We start from the raw sequence: 18,293 nt of genomic DNA on the forward strand, positions 1-18,293 counted from the left end.
TAAATTGGTTTGTATTTTGACATTGCTTCGATAAATGTGCCAGAGCAAATTTGTCTTTACCGTAATACGTCTACTTGGGTTTTACTTCACTTATGCTTTGTAACCCTAAGGAAACAATTTACCAAAATTATAGAGAAGTAAAGTGTCAAAATTACAGCATAGAAGTTTCTTCCCCCTTAAAATTACAGGTAGGAAAACTACAGTCTACAGAAATGAAAATCACCAGTTGTCTCTCCTTTTAAGCCCCATTTTGGTTCCCCATAAATCTTCATAAAACCCGTACCGTGAAAACAAGAGGACCATAAACCACCAGAGATCAATGACATTTCCTGGAACCATGAGAGACTAATACTTTCCTCTGAAGCAAAGGACTATCAATCAACACGGCATCTTTTGAAACATAAGACAAGGAGCAGGGGGAGGAGGCAGATGGAAATGGCAGGTGAAAAAGCCTCTGTGAAACCCGGCATCATTACCCAGGTACGCCCTTCACCCCCCCCCTCCCCATCGCCTCTGAAACCTCTTTTCCACAGGGCTCAGCAGACTTCAAGAGTCACAGCTTTACATCCTGGGCTCAAGGGAAAAATTTTAAAAAACAGATGGCAGAGTGTATGGAGTTGAACACTGCCCCCCCCCCAAATTAATGTCCACCCAGAACCTCTGAACATGACCTTATTAGGAAATAAGGTCTTGGCAGATGTCATCAGGATGAGGTCGTCCTGGGTGAGGGTAGTCCCTACCTTCAACAACTATGGTACTTAAAAGAAGAGGGGAATTTGGACACAGACACACGCAGAGGGAAGACAGCCGTGTGAACAGCGGCAGAGACACTGGAGCGACGTGCCCGCATCGCGCCAAGGGCCGCTGAGACTGCAGGCAACTGCTGGAAGTTAGGAGGAGACCAGAAAGCACCTTGCCTTCGCATCTGCAGAGAAAGCCTAGCCCTGCCGACCCTTGAATCCAACGTCCAGTCTCCGAAACTGCAAGAGAACAATTCCCCATTGTTTTAAGCCCCCTGATTTGGGGCGATGTGTCACAGCAGCCCATGGAAACCGACACCTGTCCTTACAGGACCTACCTGTGGTGCTGTCGTTCCAGGATGGTCTGGAAAACGTCCTGGTCCCCGATTTCCCAAGCCTATTATTAAGTCAGAATCTGTTGGGATGGAGCCCTGGAATCTCTTGTAACAATTAGCTCCATGGATATTTCCATGCACTATAGTGTAAGGGCCCCTGGGCACTGGGATGGTTGAAGGGTCTTCAAATGCCATTTTCCTTATACTTCTCCCCATGCACCTGCTGCAGGTATATGTATGAGTATATAATACACTGCTAGAGCCTTAGAGCCACAGTCCTGGGCCAGCAAGCCTCTGAATAAGCCACTTCACGTGCTGGAATTAGTGTCCTCATCAATGCAGAGCCCGTGCATTAGGTCCTGCCTGGAGGCGCCGTGAAGACGCGTGGTGGTGTTCCTGACAACAGCAGATGAGGGCATGCCAATAAAGTGCGTTGCACACACTCAGCTCTCACCGATGCTGGACCGGTGTTTCTCACTTTCCCATTTTACCTGAATTAAAGTTCTTTCCGGACCACATTTGTCATTTGGGGACAAATTTGACTTTGTCTCCGGAACTCTAGTATTAAAAGTACAGAACCGATGGTTATCACTCGCTGCATGCTTACGGCCAGTCTTCTGCACAGCATCAGCTTGGGTGGGCCTTCTTATCCCTGTTTTACAGATGGGAAACTGAGGTTCGAAGAGGCAAAGCGACAGGATTAAGGCATGAGGGGTTTTAAACCCAAGCACGGCCTCCGCGCAGAGGCTTTCCAATGTACAGCTATGCGTACGTATTGTCTAGAAGGGGACAGAATACCAGAATGTTTCCTCCAGGCTTTCCTAGATAAGGAGTTGATCTTATAATGTAATCCACATTAATGTTTCATTAGCACATTAGCTTGCATTTGTGTGTCTGATTACTTGTGTAAAAAATTTAACTTGGATGGGAAAAAAGGCAGGGGGGGCAGGGAAGAAAAAGGAGAAGAGGAAGGAGCCAGAGAAAACCTTTGGCCAGTCCTTTACCACGTATGGATCTGGAGACCAGCAACGTCAGCATCACATGAGAGCTGGCTACAGACACAGCATCTCTGGTGCCTCCCGAGACGTGTCGAATCAGAAAGCGCGTTTTAGTTGGATTCCCTGCGTTAGACTATGCAGCTTAGAATCTGAGACACCTGGGTTTATTCAAGTCAGGGAGCAGGTAACTGCGGAGGGGGCCTTACCCCTGCCAAATCTAGCGCCAGAGTGCTACGTTTCTAAAACGATGGGATGGGGGGGAAGGGGTGTGATACTCGTAGAGAGAGAGTTGAGACTATACTATGAATGAAAAATAAGTCCTAAATATAGCTTACGTCAGAGTTTCAACTGTGATTCAGGAAATGACTCCGAAAACCGGGTCAGAGCGATTGTAATGAGCACAACTGGGACCAAGTATGGAGTTAGAAATAAGGGAAGAATATGAATGGATCTGGAGTGAAAAGTCATTACACGCTTGGTGAATAAAGTCAGAAAAAATAAATAATAACGACGAGAGCTAACATGTATTGAATGACTATACAAGGCACTTTTGAAATCATCACTACATGCGTGAGCTCATTTAATCCTCTCGGGCAACTTGAGATGTGTAGCAATAGAAGAAGCTGGTGGGAGGGGCGCCTGGGGGGCTCAGTCGGTTGAATGTTCGACTCTTGGTTTCGGCTCAGGTCATGATCTCATGGTTTGTGAGTTCGAGCCCCACCTCGGGCTCTGTGCTGACAGCACGGAGCCCGCTTGGGATTCTCTCTCTCCCTCTCTCTCTGCCCCTCCCCCGGCTTGCTCTCTCAAAATAAGAAACCTTAAAAAAATTTAAAAAAAAAAAAAAAGCAGCAGCAGCAGCAGCAGCTGGGGCTTAGATGCACATTGCATGACAGCATGAAACCGCCAGGCTAGTAAGGACAGAACCTGGCTTTGGGTCTCCTGAATACCTCAGACATCTTCTCGCGTATTAGTTGACTGACTGACAGATCCAACTGCCTTCGGAGAAATAAAATATGCAGTCTGCAATAGTATTTGTCCAAATTGGAAAGTTCCGATGCAGTCAATATCAGTCTGTAATTTGCAAACAGCCACAGAGAAGGCACCAACGTATATGCTTCATGTTGACTTAGGGAGAAGGACACACACAGGACAGTTCAGCCAAAGCACTTTCACCCTCCAGCTTTCAGGCTTGTAGGTGAAGTCTGCTGAGCTTCTAGAACATCTATGAAGAACCTCCACCCACGTCTCTAGACCTGCAGTTCCCCTGGATGTGGAAAGTTACCTTTGTTTATGGGCACTGAACCATAGTGAGACAAGGAGAGCAGAAACAGACATGACGGCTGTCAACAGCCCCCGGCTGCACAGGAGGGAGCAGGTGCACTGCGCCCCTGCCTTCTCCCGGGCTTTTAGGAGCCATCCAAGGCAGTGGTTCACCCCCACCCCACACCCGGAGGAAACTGACACAAGTGGTCTCCCAGAGCCCGCGGGGGGCTGCCCCGGGCACGCTGTGTGACCTCTGCTCGGCCCATCTTATGGGCACATTTCACATTCTTGAAAAACATGGCAACAGCATGACCTTTCCACCTGTGTCTGGCTTCCAGTTTACAAATGTCTAGTTGCCCTCGTCTCACTCATCACTGTGGATGTTTCAGACAGGTGTAAGGAGAGCTGGGATGGAAAATAAGACCCGTGGAGGGGGAGGGGGCAGTCCCAGCCCCGTCACTGACAAGCTTTGGTGTCACGTCTGTGGCAAAGCACAATCTTTCCGAACCTCTCGATGTTTGCTTGATTTTTTGCCATTAATGGTTTGTTAACCAAAGGGGGTGAGCAAAGTTACCCCTTAAAATCCTTTCTAGCCACGGGGTTCTGTGAGTCAATACCAGAACTCAAGTTTTTGAAACCCTCTAAAATTTTTTGTTTTTTTGATTTTATCTTTTTCAATTGTTTTAAGTGTATGTATTTTGAGAGAAAGAGAGAAAAAGAGAGAGCGGGGGAGGGGCAGAGAGAAAGAGAGGGAGACAGAATCCCAAGCAGGCTCTGCAGTGTCAGCACAGAGTCTGACACGGGGCTCGAACTCATGAACTGTGAGCTGATGACCGGAGCAGAAATCAGGAGTTGGACGCTTAGCCGACGGAGCCACCCAGGCGCCCCAAAGCTCTCTAAAATTTTTTAGCCTTACATTGGCACCCACTGGCTAGCAATTTTACTTAGCACTTTGCACTTGCCTCCTGTCACTCCACAAACAGGTATGGAGTATTTCCTGTACACAAAGCCTATGCGGAGAAGCATTGTTATCCCTATTTTACAGACGGGAAAACAAGCTCAGAGAGAGAAGTAATTCATCAAAAATCACAAGGCCAGTGTGTACAGGAGGAGTCAGAGTTCAATCTCAGGTCCATGACTCCAAAGTCCCCTGTTGTTGTTGTTTAATTTTTTTTGTTATTTGTTTATTTTTGAGAGAGAGAGAGAGAGAGAGAGAGAAAGACAGGGCACAAGCAGGGTAGGAGCACAGAGGGAGGGAGACACAATCCGAAGCGGGCTCCAGGCTCCGAGCTGTCAGCACACAGCCCAGCGCGGGACTCGAACCCACGAACCACGAGATCATGACCTCAGCCGAAGTCACCGCTTAACCATTTGAGCCACCCAGGCATCCCCAAAGCCCCCTGTTTTAAGTATCACAACATGTCATGAGGTCATTTCTCTGTAAGACCGAGCTAAAATTTCTGAGGTTGCTCTACCTAATCTCCAAAAAGTTTCACTTTGTAGCTTCAATCTCATGTTTGATTACTTTTAATATGACTGATATCTGACTCAAATAAATGTTTGTAAAGTTATCTTTCGGGAAATCTAGTCCAATATCGTAACCATGATCAAAAAAATAAAAAAGGAAAGGAAAGAAAACTCTACCAGAAGTTGCCCTCCTATAAAAAGAAAGCTCCAGTGAGTGGTTCCAATACCATATATGTCCAAATCTTCCCACTAGCCTTTAAAAAAAAAATGTAGCTGAGTGACTTCAAATTTGTTATTTTCCCAAGTGGGAGCAAGATCCTCAGAATCCTTCAAGTATCAAAAAAATGTATTTTGATGAAAGAAAAACAAATCATCGCAATCCGTAAAGAAAAAGTCTGGTTACTTAAGAGCACAAACAATTGTATTCTTACTTTCAAAATCAAGACATTGTAGGAATTGAGGGATTTTATTCAACTTTAAAGAAGAAGGAAAAAATCAAGCCCAAAGCACAACATGGGCTTTGTAAATCTGAAAAGTTAAAGGCATGTAAACATTGCTTCAAAGAGTGTTCTCATGAATGTGCTCAAGTATAAAAAAGGAAATGCATATGGTTACATGTCTGATTGCTATCAATCCCTTCTAGAAGGTAGAAAGTTAACCCCGTCAGTGCCACCGGCATACCTTTTATGCGTAGCGGAAAGGGCTAGCGATCAATTTATCTGACACAGAAAGTTTACGCATCATCAGATAAACCGAAAAGGTCACGCTGAAAATTGGGAACTTTTTTTGACCTAGCGCTCTCGGCCTTTTGCAATTTACCCCGTAGATAAATAAAGACAGACGAGAAAATGTGTGCGAGAATATGAGTGGCCGTGTTTATGCTCGGAAACGGACAAAACCCATAACCATCAATATCAATAAGCGGAAGGACTCGGGACGCTACGGAACAGCGGGCCGCCATTAGAAAACCCAATATGGACTGATCTGGAAAGAACCCTAGGAGCTATTAGTAAACACAAAAACAAAACACCAGCAGGTTGCTGAGGAGTGTTATAGAATAATGCCACTTGGGTTAGAAAAACAAGCAATGACCAAACAAGTCCAAATGGGCAGGGAGGTCCCCTCTCTGCTAAGGTCTGCATGAACATACAGAAAGCCTAACACCTGCTGCCTGCTGGAGGACGGGTGGCGCGGGTGGCTGTGGACAGGATTCGATGTCGCCTTTCACGGTCTCACAACCAGCACGCGTTACTTGGGCAATTAAAACAATCAAGGAAGTAGGCAGAGCCCAAGAAAAGATGAAGACCAGCAAAGCTGACATGTGACGCGTGTTCTTAAGCATCAAAAAGCACGTCCGGATTTTAGCACGGTGAGTATGGACGCAGAAGCACGCAGAGGAAACTTCTGTCTCGGATTGCTCCAAGATCAAAGGCCCAGCGAGCCCACAGCACGTGATGCCCGGGGCCCCATGGTGACAAGGAGACACCCTACGTCTCTACTGCAGGAATTCGCTTTGCCTTGATAACAAACCAGAAAGATCAGAGGAAACAAAAGATGATAATACTTCTCTCTTGCTTCACCATGTCTAATAGTGAGATTTGCTTTTCTGCCCTGTACGCAACAGAGAGAGAAGCCCTTCCGTTCTCTCTACGCTTCATCCTCTCTCACGGTCATACGCTACAACGTTTTCTCCCTCGCCTGGAAAAAAATATAAATTATTGCCCTGAAGAGCATTGTTTTTATATGCTGACAGCTTCAAACAAATGTATCGCAGAGTTTCAAAATACATTTTACAGAGGCAATTTATTGTCAAATAGGATATCAGTACATGTCCTGTTTTCAATTTTTCTCTCTTTTCCGTCTTGCAAGCTTATCTAAGTACAACCTGACATAACATCTGAGCCAAGAAATCAATTAAAGAGGGCCAAGGAGGGGCGCCTGGGTGGCTCAGTTGGTTAAACATCTGACTTCGGCTCAGGTCATGATCCCGCGGTTCGTGGGGTCCAGCCCCGCGTCGGGCTCTGTGCTGACCGCTCGGAGCCTGGAGCCTGCTTCGGATTCTGTGTCTCCCTCTCTCCCTGCCCCTTCCCTGTTTGCAGTCTGTCTCTCTCTCCTTCAAAAAAGTAAATAAACATTAAACAGAACGAATTTAAAGAGGGCCAAGTAATCACAGTAATTCAAAACTGACTTCTTTTTACCCAAAGTACAACTTTGGTGTGGCATTCACCCTTGGTTACTGAGACAGACCAAAATCAGCACACTTCTCAGTGTTAAATCACAAATGATGCCATCAGCAAGGCTCTGTTACTTCTAGTCCCCTGGGGCTGTCACATGAGAGGGAGTCACACACTGCATGAAACAGCCTTTTACAGGAAGACTGAATGGCACTTGCCAAGGGATTATTGACTTGAAAACTTACAGTCCATTAGATGTGACCCATAATTTACCCCTTTGTGGTAGGTCAGGCCACACTTGCTCCTCTTTGCTGTGAAATTGTTGAAAGGCAGTTTATATTCAGGGCATCCCAGAAACAAAGCAAAAAACACACACACAAACCTGTTTTTCGCTTGCAAATATTCAGATGTATACAAATAATCATTAACTAGATTATTAAAATGTTTTTCTAAGAAGGACCTCGCCCTGTCACAGGCCATATTCAGATCTACTCGATTATATTCTAGAATTGCAGAATTACCAAGAAGATCCAACAACCTACTAGAAGCTACACAAAGTTTCATCAAATGGCCCATCTGACTTTTTCTTATAATAATTGTCTGTTAGTTTTTTATGGAGGGCGGGGTTGTGTAGGAAACCTCGATCCTACCTCCTCGCACATAATGCTTTTTACTACTATTAATTTCCCATTTTTCTTCTCTCCGTTGTCTCCTCTAGGGCAAATAGGAGCCCAGAGACCTCACAGGGGGTGAGGAATTTCCCTCCGATGGATATTCATGTTCAAAGACCTCTCCGTGCCAAGTGCACTGCTTGCCTCCCTCTCGCTAAAGGCAAAAATGCTACAGAAGGACACCGCACTCTGGCTTTTTAAATACTTTCCGCCAAATCACTACTAAATGGAAAATGATAGCACGACACGCATTCAATGATACGCTGTCCAAATACTTGAATGCTGACATTAAGAAGGTTGTATGCAGGGGCGCCGGGGTGGCTCGGTTGGTTAGGCGTCAGACTCTTGATCTTGGCTCAGGTCATGATCTCAACGCTCAGTGGTTTGAGCCCCAGCCGGCCTGTGCTTCTCCGTCTCTCCTTCTCTCTGTCCCTTCCATGCTTGCACTCTCTCTCAAAATAAATAAATAAACTCTGAGGCGGGGCGGGGGGGGGGGTGGAGGAAGAGAGGGAGAAAGATGTCTTGTTTGGGAGTCTATTTTCAGTCAACCCAAGGCCATTGCCAACTACTAAATAATATGCTTCTGCTGCCATCTTGTGGTCAATGTTGAAATCGCAACCTCTCTCTCCTCTCCCTCCTCTCTCCCTCCACCTGCTTTTTCTATCTTGTGGAGGGTACCTATATCCAGAGCTTAAGGATCCCCTTTTTTGAGTAGGAGGGGAAAACAGTCTGCTTTATGCTCTGGAAGAAGACTGGATTGTTGCTAATACCTCTTCCGGCCTGTATATTCTTTCCCTCCCTTCTCACGTTTTTCTCATGTTTCCACAAAGCCATTCTTTCAACAATATTAACTTTTAGCAAGCCCTTTTCCTCGTGTTTGCATTAATCTAGTTTCCTAGTCAAGTCAATGAAATGCAGATTACAGGAAAATAAATTTGTCTTTTCATAACAGATTTTCCCTTCCCCACTTTTTCCAAATTGCGTTTTTACCAAGAAAGAAAGAACAAATCATGTCTTTCCGGCTATAAAATGCCACAGTGCTACCATTCACGGCCAGACTTGGCTGCAGACTGTCAGGATCCAAGGAAGAACCCTGTGGGGAACAGAGAGGCCGCACTGCATGGCAGACGCTCCGGGACAGAGCTCCCTGGGGCCCCAGCTAGACGGAGACTGTGGCCAGCCCAGCATCCCTTATCATTTCCCTGCTGTCCTGCTCACCTGGGGCCCCTGCTGTGGTATGGCAAGGAAATTCATAAATCTGGTGGGGGCAGAAATCAGATGTTTGTCTGATGATACAGTAAAGTGACTCATTCTTAACCAGACTGCTTTGTCCTCCGTGCAAGAGCATATTCTCTAAAAGCCCACAATTCTTGCCTCACTCTGAGTCCCCGCTCTAACCCTGGTGGAGAAACTGATCGCTCTCCAAAGAGTCACCAAAGCTAACACAGGCAGCTAGAATCTTCCCAAACGGGGAAGGGGTAAGAAAAGAACCATGAAAGCCGTGTTCCCCTATCCCCTTCTGTCAACCCATCTACACACAGTCTCTACGTTCATATTTTTTTCTTAAAACTTAGCCTTATTGGGGCGCCTGGGTGGCTCAGCCGGTTGAGCGTCTGGCTTCGGCTCAGGTCATGATCTCACAGTTTGTCTGTGCTGACAGCTCAGAGCCTGGAGCCTGTTTCGGATTCTGTATCTCCCTCTCTCTCTGCTCCTCCCCCGCTCATGCTCTCTCTCTCTCTCTCTCTCTCTCTCCTTCAAAAATAAGTAAAAACATTAAAAAAAAATTTAAACTTAGCCTTATTAGAACCAATAACAGACACACACACCATGGACTTGCTGTGAATGCAACGTCTTCCTCAAACACTTACGGAAACTCCTAACCGCATGAAATAAATTCAGTTGTGCACCACCCAGAAGCATCCCCAGTGCCACAACACTGTGAACATCACACTTCCGGGAATGTCGGTCTGACGTAGACGTGCTGAACAGAGAGAGCGCAGTAAATCTCACAACTGTGACTTATAAGTAAGTAGCTTTGAGTGTCGCAGGGTCGAGATTTTCATTTTCTTAGAGCCATTATTCAGATCAGAAGTTCTCAAACATTTTTCCTGCAGTGACTCACCAGAGGGGTGACGTCCCCATGCGCAACACACTCTTGTGAAGAGTCGAGATCGCCTGTGGATTATGTGCAATTTCCTGCCATCTATTTGTCACCACGGTCTAGGAAGCCAGTTGGAATGTGAGTGAAGGGCTCTCCCTAGAGATGTCTGTGAGTGCTCTCGCTCTTACTTTCTAAGAAGCAAGGCAAGTCACGAAATTTGGTTTTTAAACTATTACCTACTCATTGGAAACTCAAAATAATCAAATACACACCACTGTGTCTATTTCGGCACAGCTGAAATCTGCCTGGAGAGACAGAGGATGTTGTGCTGTATACTTCAGAGTGATCTCACTCTCCGAGAGGAGACTGAACTAAATATGAGCTGGTTTTATTCTCTAGAAGGTTCAGGGATCTTTTGATTGTTGGTTGGTTTTGCTTGCTTGTTTTTAACACATTCTACATATGTGCTGTTCTTACACTTTGCCCAAAAATTAGCATCTGGGAAAAGAAAATTATGGTAAGCTGAGGGTTTTATTAGGTTGGAATTTTTACTGTAAACAGACCTGGTGCCTACCCAGGGGTTTACAACCTAAGATATAAAAGAATTTTCTATTTTAAGAATTTGGGGCATATGGAGCCAAGTTCCTTGGTGGCCATGTGACACACAATATTAGCATTATCTGTACCACATGGGCAACGAGAGACATCGAGAAAAATATTAACGTTTACCCAAAGGCTTTAGATCCGCTCCTCACAGAATCAGAGTAGCATATAGTTGAAGAAATAGACATACAAATATTTGTAAGAGGCAAACACAGAGGTTATTTTTAGACTCCCCATAAGGTTTGCCAGCAGTGTTCTCACAGCCTTTCAGGTCAGAGTGCTCAAATAAAGACACATTTGAGGATTAAAACACATTAGGAAGCACTCCCTAATTTATTAGGACCAGAAAGGAAGCACAATTTGAATTAGCAACAAATCTGAGAGAATAACTCGAGAACTGTGGTGGGCTATTCTTGTTCACAAGTCAAAAATTTAACCCAACAAGGTAATTCCTATAGACGTCTTATCAGATTAGCCTTCATAAACAAACACTCAGATGAACCCAGCATGTTCAGGACATCAGCTCGCCCACCAAAGTGGTACCCACGTGTCCCTACGCACAACAGAGTCACCTCCCATCAACTCCTAGTATCGACGTATTAACTGTTCACGGCTAAGTTGCACAAATATGTCAAACAAACACGCACTAAAAAAAAAAAAGAAAGAAAAGAAAAAGCTATAAACATGCACTTAGTTCACGAGAGAGGCAAATTAGAGACAGTACTTCAAACCTTTCTAGTCAATATCAACTTTACATCGATTGAATTTAAAACTACACCATTTTCCAAGGAAGCCTGGCTTTCTACTCTATTCAGATATAAGGAACAGTACGGAAATATTTAGAATAAAAGCAACGTCTCGTACAACGAACTAAATAGTGTTTCATGAGGAGTAAGGCTGAGAGTTTTTAAAAAGGAATTTGTTGCTTAAGGGCAATAAGTGAACTAAGGTGATTACTTCTACCATCTGTATTTCTATAACAAAACAAATCTATTTCAAAGATACACATTTCCTGGAAATGTGCATATTTTATTGAGCAAATACGTTAAAGTGTTATAGATTTTGATACGGACAGTGGATATCTTTTAAACTTTAGGAAATTCAAATTGCGTGATACCCGAAACATCTGAAGAGATGACAGACTTTAAAAGGTTAGAGCAGCATTATGAACAAGAACTCCGTTCTGCGTGTGCTGTGTTAAGACTTTTGCAAACGAAACAGATCTGGCCGCAGTCACAGATGCTGGGCCGGAACAGAGAAACACGGGGGCGCGCGCGCGAGAGAGAGAGCACAAGCAGACCCAAGGACAAAGAAAAGGAAGTGAAAACCCATCAGTGAGTGAAAAGGAGGAAGGAACAGAGATTGGGCCCAGTACCCGGTTCTGGGAAGAAAAGCTGGCACGTGTGCCCCACACCAAGCACGAGCGTTTGACCAACCGCAAGACGCTGTAGCCTATTGTATGAAGTCTATTGTATGAAGACATGTACATCTTCTTTTCCACAAGAAACTGATTTGGGCCAACGCAGAGGAGTCTCAGAATAATGACCACAGCAAGAAGTGTAACAATCATAAAATGAATTAAGTAGCTATCTGTGCACATGCACACACACACGGACACGCACACACCTACACGTAACCACACACACATGGTCCCTTCTCTTCGGGGACCCAACAGCGAGGCACACCAACAAAGGCGGACTCAAGGTCAGCTCTCCTTTTTGACAATTCCCAAACTTCAGTAACCTCCAAGAGCTACAAGAATCCTGGATAAGACAGCGTCCTGAACTCCGCGAGGCACATTCTCAACAGCAAATGAAAATAATTATTCATATTCTGAGCAACTACAAAATCAGCTGAAAATCTGATCAAAAGAAAGGGTTTTTTATTGATTGATTTATTTATTTTGAGAGAGAAAGCACAGGAGCAGGGGAGGGGCAGAGAGAGAGGGAGACAGAGCACCCCAAGCAGGCTCTGCACTGTCAGCACGGAGCCCAATGCGGGTCTCGAACTCATTACACCGTGAGATCATGACCTGAGCAAAAGCCAAGAGTCAGACGCTTAACCGACACTTGAGCCACCCAGGCGCCCCAACAGCAAGGGTTTTAATGCACTGTGGGCATCTCTTCCACAGTAGGGTGAGAGGGTGCTTTGGAAAGAGGATCAAGATACGACATCTGTCGTGTTTTCAGGTCTGTTAGAAATAACCTCAAGGGGATCAGCCAAATCTCTAATGACTACGTGATTAAATGTGAACTTTCAGCCTATACATAGATCAATGGTTCCAACGTCACGGGAATTCCTGGCATGTCACAAATACATCTGGAAACGGTACGTGATTCCAGAAGCTGAGCCAATCTCAAAGCAGAGCGAATAGGTCTGAAACAAGAAGTCCGGACAGACGATAAGTTGAAGACATCAATTCACCAAGTCGAGCACCGATGCGAAATTAAGAAACCTGAATTACTTTTCCGGTCCCGTTTCTGAGATCCTGTAAAAGGCACTTTAGTGATAATGTGCTCCGTTTTCTCATCACTAAAGGCAGGGTACTGCCCCATGCGATACCCGTGCAGCTCTGTCCGAAAGGAGTGATGAAAGCCTACGCTCAGAACCTGTCCTCTCCCAAAGACCAGGATGTTGAGAAGCCTCCCAGCACAAAAATCCTCCCCTGCCCTCCTCAGCCTGCCTCCCCTTAAATTCCTGTCATAAATGTTACTCATCTGAGCCAAGGAAACCAACGTCCTCTCCCAGAAGCTGTTAAACTATTACTATGTTAACCCGGCAAAGATAACTGGGTAACACATTGATATATTGTCACTTAGTAACAAATTCCTTTTGTTGGAAGAACTGGTAGGGACAAAGGGATTAGCATGAGCGGTCTGGTCTGCAAGGCAAAAGGCAAAGAGTCTAATGAATGGTGTTCACAGGACGCAACCCAGATCGCTGTCCCAACCATACTATTCATCATCCCCACCTATGACAGGAGAAGGGTAGGAAGGAAGCAAAAAGAGAGACTGGTAAACTGACCATCCCAAGAGAGGCACGCCTGAGAAAACCCCAGCCTGGCGAGTGTGTCCAAGCCTATGTGCTGGATACAAGAGTTCGGAGGCCAGAGGTCAGTGGACTGCTGGCTCTAAGACTGTTCACAGAAATCCTATTCGAAATTAGGGTTGGTTTGTTTCTTTCTGCCTGAAAGGCCTCACCAGTCACCAAGATGGAAATTACCCAATTCTGAGGTGACAGTATATGACAGCTTAGAACCTGGGCCCTACAAACCTCAAGATTCGGGCTTGAAACTTGTCTCTCGTGTTTCCTAGCTGTGAGATCTCAGGCGAGCGACTTCACGACTGAGATTCCTCACGTGCAAAGGCTTTGCTCTCCCGATCATGATTATCTCTGCTATTTTCAAAAGCGCTGTTGTCTTTTCTCTGTGAATAATTAGTCAGCTGGGCCCAGAGTTCGGCTGGTACCGAGTCATTTCATTGAAGTTGCTTATATCAAAATTAGGCCAAATCCCTTGATTTCTTGTCTGAAGGTCAAACCAGACCTGAATGGAATTAGACATGCAAGAAGCAAGGAGTTTTCTGGGGCATCCATCCCGAAGCATCCGTGTCCCAGTGGAAGGAGGTTCAAGTTCCAAATGATGAATCTGCATTGTCAAGAATCATGGGATTTGTAAAAGGAATAGCTCAAATGGCTTTGGAAAGAATCCACTGTCCCTGTTCCAGATTAATATTGATTCCAGGCTTTGCCTGAGCCAATTTAAAAACAACAACAACAACGGTTTGCAGTCCTCTGAGCTAAATGGGCAGCCAAAGCAAGGAATTCAGGTGTGCGTAAAACATGAAGGGAAAGAATTAAGGATATTAGGTAATTCTTGATGTGGAGTATATCCAGGCACAGAGCAGAGAGCTCACAGAAAACAACATGACGTACTGGGACTCAACTGGCAGAAAGTGACATATAAGTTCAAGATATCATTATCACCATCCAAAATACCGTCCTGTTTTCAAAGATAATCCACTTGATCCCTACTGGGCATTTCTATGGGGTCTGAAAACGAGGGCTGCAATAAGTCGGATGTTTTCTTTTTGAACACGATCATCAAATTGTACACTTGATACTTATGCTGAGCACTTAGATCTTCCCTTTCCCTAGTATAATTTTCATCTAAGCATTCCTTGGATACTGAGATCATTCTTAATGGAAATTGTGCCTTCTGCCCTCCGTGGACACATAGAAGCAGATCTGGCTAATTGGACTGACTTGATTACAACAGTCGGTGAATTCTGCCATTTCCTTCCCCTGCAATAAATGCGTAAGATATTTTCACCACCTATTATGTAAATATTTTAGATTGCCATCATTTTCTAAAAAGGCGCTTTTAGGCAAAAGCTCTGTTTTTTTTTTTTTTCCTCCTGCCCACCAAACAGACTCCTACCATTTCAAAATACATGTTCTTTCTTGTGCATCTAAACGCTGTGTGTCTTAGTAAAGTTTGAAATGAACTCCTGAATAGTTATCCCGCAAATCCAGCAGCAACTGCAAAGGAACACCAGCCTTGCAATAAAGCAGTCTCTGAGCCCGGGTATGCGGTCAGGATACTGCCACTTTCAACACGGGCTACGTAAGGTGACGGAATATCGAGCCCCCCCAATCCGAGTATCTGATAAGCAGGAAATACACTTTAAAAAATTTTTATTTTAGAGAGAGAGAGAGAATCCCAAGCAGGCTCCACACTCAGCACAGAGCCCCCACGTGGGGCTGGATCCCACGACCCTGGGGTCACCACCTGAGCTGAAACCAAGAGTCAGAGGCTCAACCGCCAGAGCCACTCAGGTGCCCCATAATGGACTTTATTTCCAAAGCGTCTTGTCTGCTGTTACGTGTTGTATCAGACAACTCCTTTTTCAATCATTCTCTTTCTTGAACCAAATTAAGGTGCCTCACCAACAATGAAGTTGTGATTGTCTCTTTCAGGGCTAGGGGTGGTACCTGATTCCCATGGCTACCGTCCCAGTAGAATGTACCTGACCAAATCCTTTCAACTCTAGTGAGCCGGCTTGCTGAAAATACACCCCAGGCTCCCCCTTGGAAAGTATAAAAAACCCAAGTGCTCAGTGGGAAAAAGTTCACCCTGGATCCCAGCGAAAAGCAGAGAGGAAGTTGCAGAGCATTCCAGCTCCTTGGTGTAGATACAAACATGCCCTGACCTCTCCTGAGCAGGCTCCCCTCCCCGCACAGGCCGGAGGCTCCTACCCCTAACACCAAGGCGGGGAGGGGGGGGGGGGTGTGTGCCTAGGAAAGATCAGCCATTTCCTCCCAGCGCACACAAAACGTCCTCTCGCTGCTGGAGAGATTTCATCCTGGAGGATAAAAGCGCCTCTGAGAGCCAGCCCCCGAGTGAGGGAGGACTCTGGGTGGGGAGAGTCTCCGCGGGGCCCCTGTGCTGCGAAGGGGCGCTGGTTACCCAGGAGGGGCGCAGCCCAGAGCGGGGATCTGAAATGCCAAAAATGCGCCAAAAATGCGATAAAGCCCCGGCCGGCCCGTCGGCCCCGGGAGGCGAGCAGCTGCCGGGTGACCGCTGACGAAGTGGCTCCTCAAGGAGGTGGGCAGATTGATTCCAGCTGCTGAGCGAGGGGCAGGGCAGCGGCCGCGGAATGCGCAGCCCGGCCGCGCCGCCGGAGCGTCAGCCCGGGGCAGCAGCCTCCCCACCGAGGGCAAGGCCAGAGAGGAGGGCCTTGTTTGGGTCTCGGCCTGGCCGAGGGAAGAATGCCACCGTTCCATCGGGCGGGGACGTTCAGGGCAGGCTGGGCCAAACGGTGCCATGTGGACGGTGTCACTTTGTGAGCGGAGTGTCCCTTGGGACGCTGAAAGCGGTCCCCCTAGACGTCGGTTCGGAACGGGCCCAAACCCCCAAGGCGAATCCTCTCCGCCCGGCTCCCGTGTTTCTCCCCTGCCCCCTCCCAGCGCCTGGCCCTCTTCTAACAGCTCCTCGACCCTGCCCAGCCAACTGTGCTCCCCTCCCCCACCGCACAGGCACGCTCATCAATGCACCGGAGAGGGAGACAAAGGAGGGGTGCAGTGGCGGGGGAGGGGGGCCCTGAGAGCCAGGATGGAGACCGGACAAGAGAAAGTGCTCTTTACAAGTGCTGGCCTCCACCTCAGAGAGCGAGGGGGGAGGGACGACTTGAGGGGTCCCCTGGGAGCCCCAAACTCAGACACAGAGTGATCTAAGAGGAGGGAAGAGGGGGGCGGGCATGAAGGCACGCCTAATGGAATATTCAATATCCTGCGAAGTGCACTTTGGGCCGCGCACTTCCAGAGACTAAAAGCCAGTAATGGGCCCTGGAGTGTGCACTTCCTGCCCTAATGTCCACGGGCGCTCTAATGCTGGAGCTAATCGATCAGCCCCTCCGCTGCAGGCGGCGGGGAGTGCACAAGCTTCCTACTTGCGGCCAAAGTCGCCCGGCCTCCTCCGCGCGCTAGCCCCGAGCCGCACACCACTCGCAACCGGCAGGATCCGGCTCTTCAAGTGTCCGGAGAGGAAGGGAAGGAGCCAGGAGGCGCCCGGAGAGACGGCTCCCCTCCCGCCTCACCCCCACTTGAAGGCGCAAACGTTCCCAAGGAAGGCAACAGGCAGGCAGCGTGGTCCGCCCGGGGACGGGGCTGGCCCGCAGCCCCAAACCCGCCTCAGGTGCAAGGTCACCGAGGCGCCTGCAAGCCCGGGGCGCGCGGACGTCCACAAAGTGGGGTTTCCTCGCAGTTTCGCGCCGACATCACAGATGCCTGGAGAGTGACCCTGTGCATAAACCTCCCCCCCCCCGTCCCCACCCGGGAGGCCGGATCCCGGCAGCGGAGACGCGCCCCGGTCCCGCCTCCCCACGCCCCTGCACCGGCCCCGCGGGGCCCCGGCGCGGGGCACATTCAGTCGCTGCACCGCACCCGACCCCGGCCGGCCGCCCCTCCCCGGGACGCCGGCGCCCCCCGCTCCTCCCCACCCCCCCCACCCCGAGCACGCCCTGCGGCCCGGGACTGGGGTCGCCTCGGGGAGCCCCAGCGACCCCGGGACGCGCGGGGCTCCGTCCCCGCAGCCGGGCGCGGCCCGACTCCGCGGCTGGAGCAAACTTTCCGCGCTGCCCCCGCCCCCACGCGGCCGGGGCGCGTCTCCCCGCGGAGCCCGGCCCGGCACGTGACGGCCAGGCACAAAAATAAACGCGGCCGGGGCCCGGGGGCCGCGGGGACACCCCACTCCGTGCGCGCGCGCGCGCCCCCCGCCCGAGCGGGCCTGCCTCCGGCCCGCAGCGCCCGGCCGGCGCCTACCTCTCGGACTTGGTGAACTTGCGGAACGCCTGCCGCAGGTCGTGGAAGGAGCGGTAGGTCTGCGGCTCGGCCGAGATGCCCTGCGCCCGGGTGGTGCGCGGCCCGATGTGCGGCGAGGGCGCGGGCAGCACCGACTGGCACTTGTGCAGCTTCCGCCTCAGCTCCTGGATCTCCTCCTCCTTCTCCGACAGCCGCTTCTCCAGCTCCCTGATGCGCTCCTCCTTGAGCATGAGGATCTGGGCGAAGTCCTCCTGCAGCTCGCTCATCTTCCCGCCGAGCCCCTCCGCCCAAGTTTGCGCGGGCCGGGGCGGCGGGCGGCCGGGCGGGTGCGGGGAGCGAGCGCGGCGGGCGCGGACCCCGGAGCCGGGCGGGCTGCGAGCCCCTAGCGCCGAGCGGCCGGGGAGCGAGCGCCCAGGGCAGGGACGGGACGTCTGAGCGCGGAGCGGAGGCGAGGCCGAGCGCTAATCCCCAGGCTCTCGGGGGAATAGGTGATTATCTTTCATTGAGAAACCAATTAGAGCTGCCCGGCCTCCCCCGGGACCCCCGCCCCCGGGCGCTCCGTGAGAACCCCGCGCGCGCCGCCCGCCGAGAGCCGGGTGGACCAGACAGCCGGCCGTCACC

The 18,293-nt window shown here is 48.9% G+C and overlaps 1 protein-coding gene across 1 annotated transcript in view; it reads right to left on the reverse strand.

Annotated features, from left to right (window-relative positions):
- PRKG1 (protein kinase cGMP-dependent 1) overlaps positions 1–17,948 on the reverse strand; it is a 1,248,331-nt gene extending 1,230,383 nt beyond the window's left edge. The window contains exon 1 of the mRNA XM_042959915.1: positions 17,673–17,948. Within this exon, the coding sequence (XP_042815849.1) occupies positions 17,673–17,938 (266 nt within the window). The 5' untranslated portion in view covers positions 17,939–17,948. The remainder of the gene's footprint in view (positions 1–17,672) is intronic.
- Between the last annotated feature and the right edge of the window lie 345 nt (positions 17,949–18,293).

This window comes from Panthera tigris, chromosome D2 (genome assembly GCF_018350195.1).
Source record: "Panthera tigris isolate Pti1 chromosome D2, P.tigris_Pti1_mat1.1, whole genome shotgun sequence".
Lineage (NCBI taxonomy): Eukaryota > Metazoa > Chordata > Mammalia > Carnivora > Felidae > Panthera > Panthera tigris.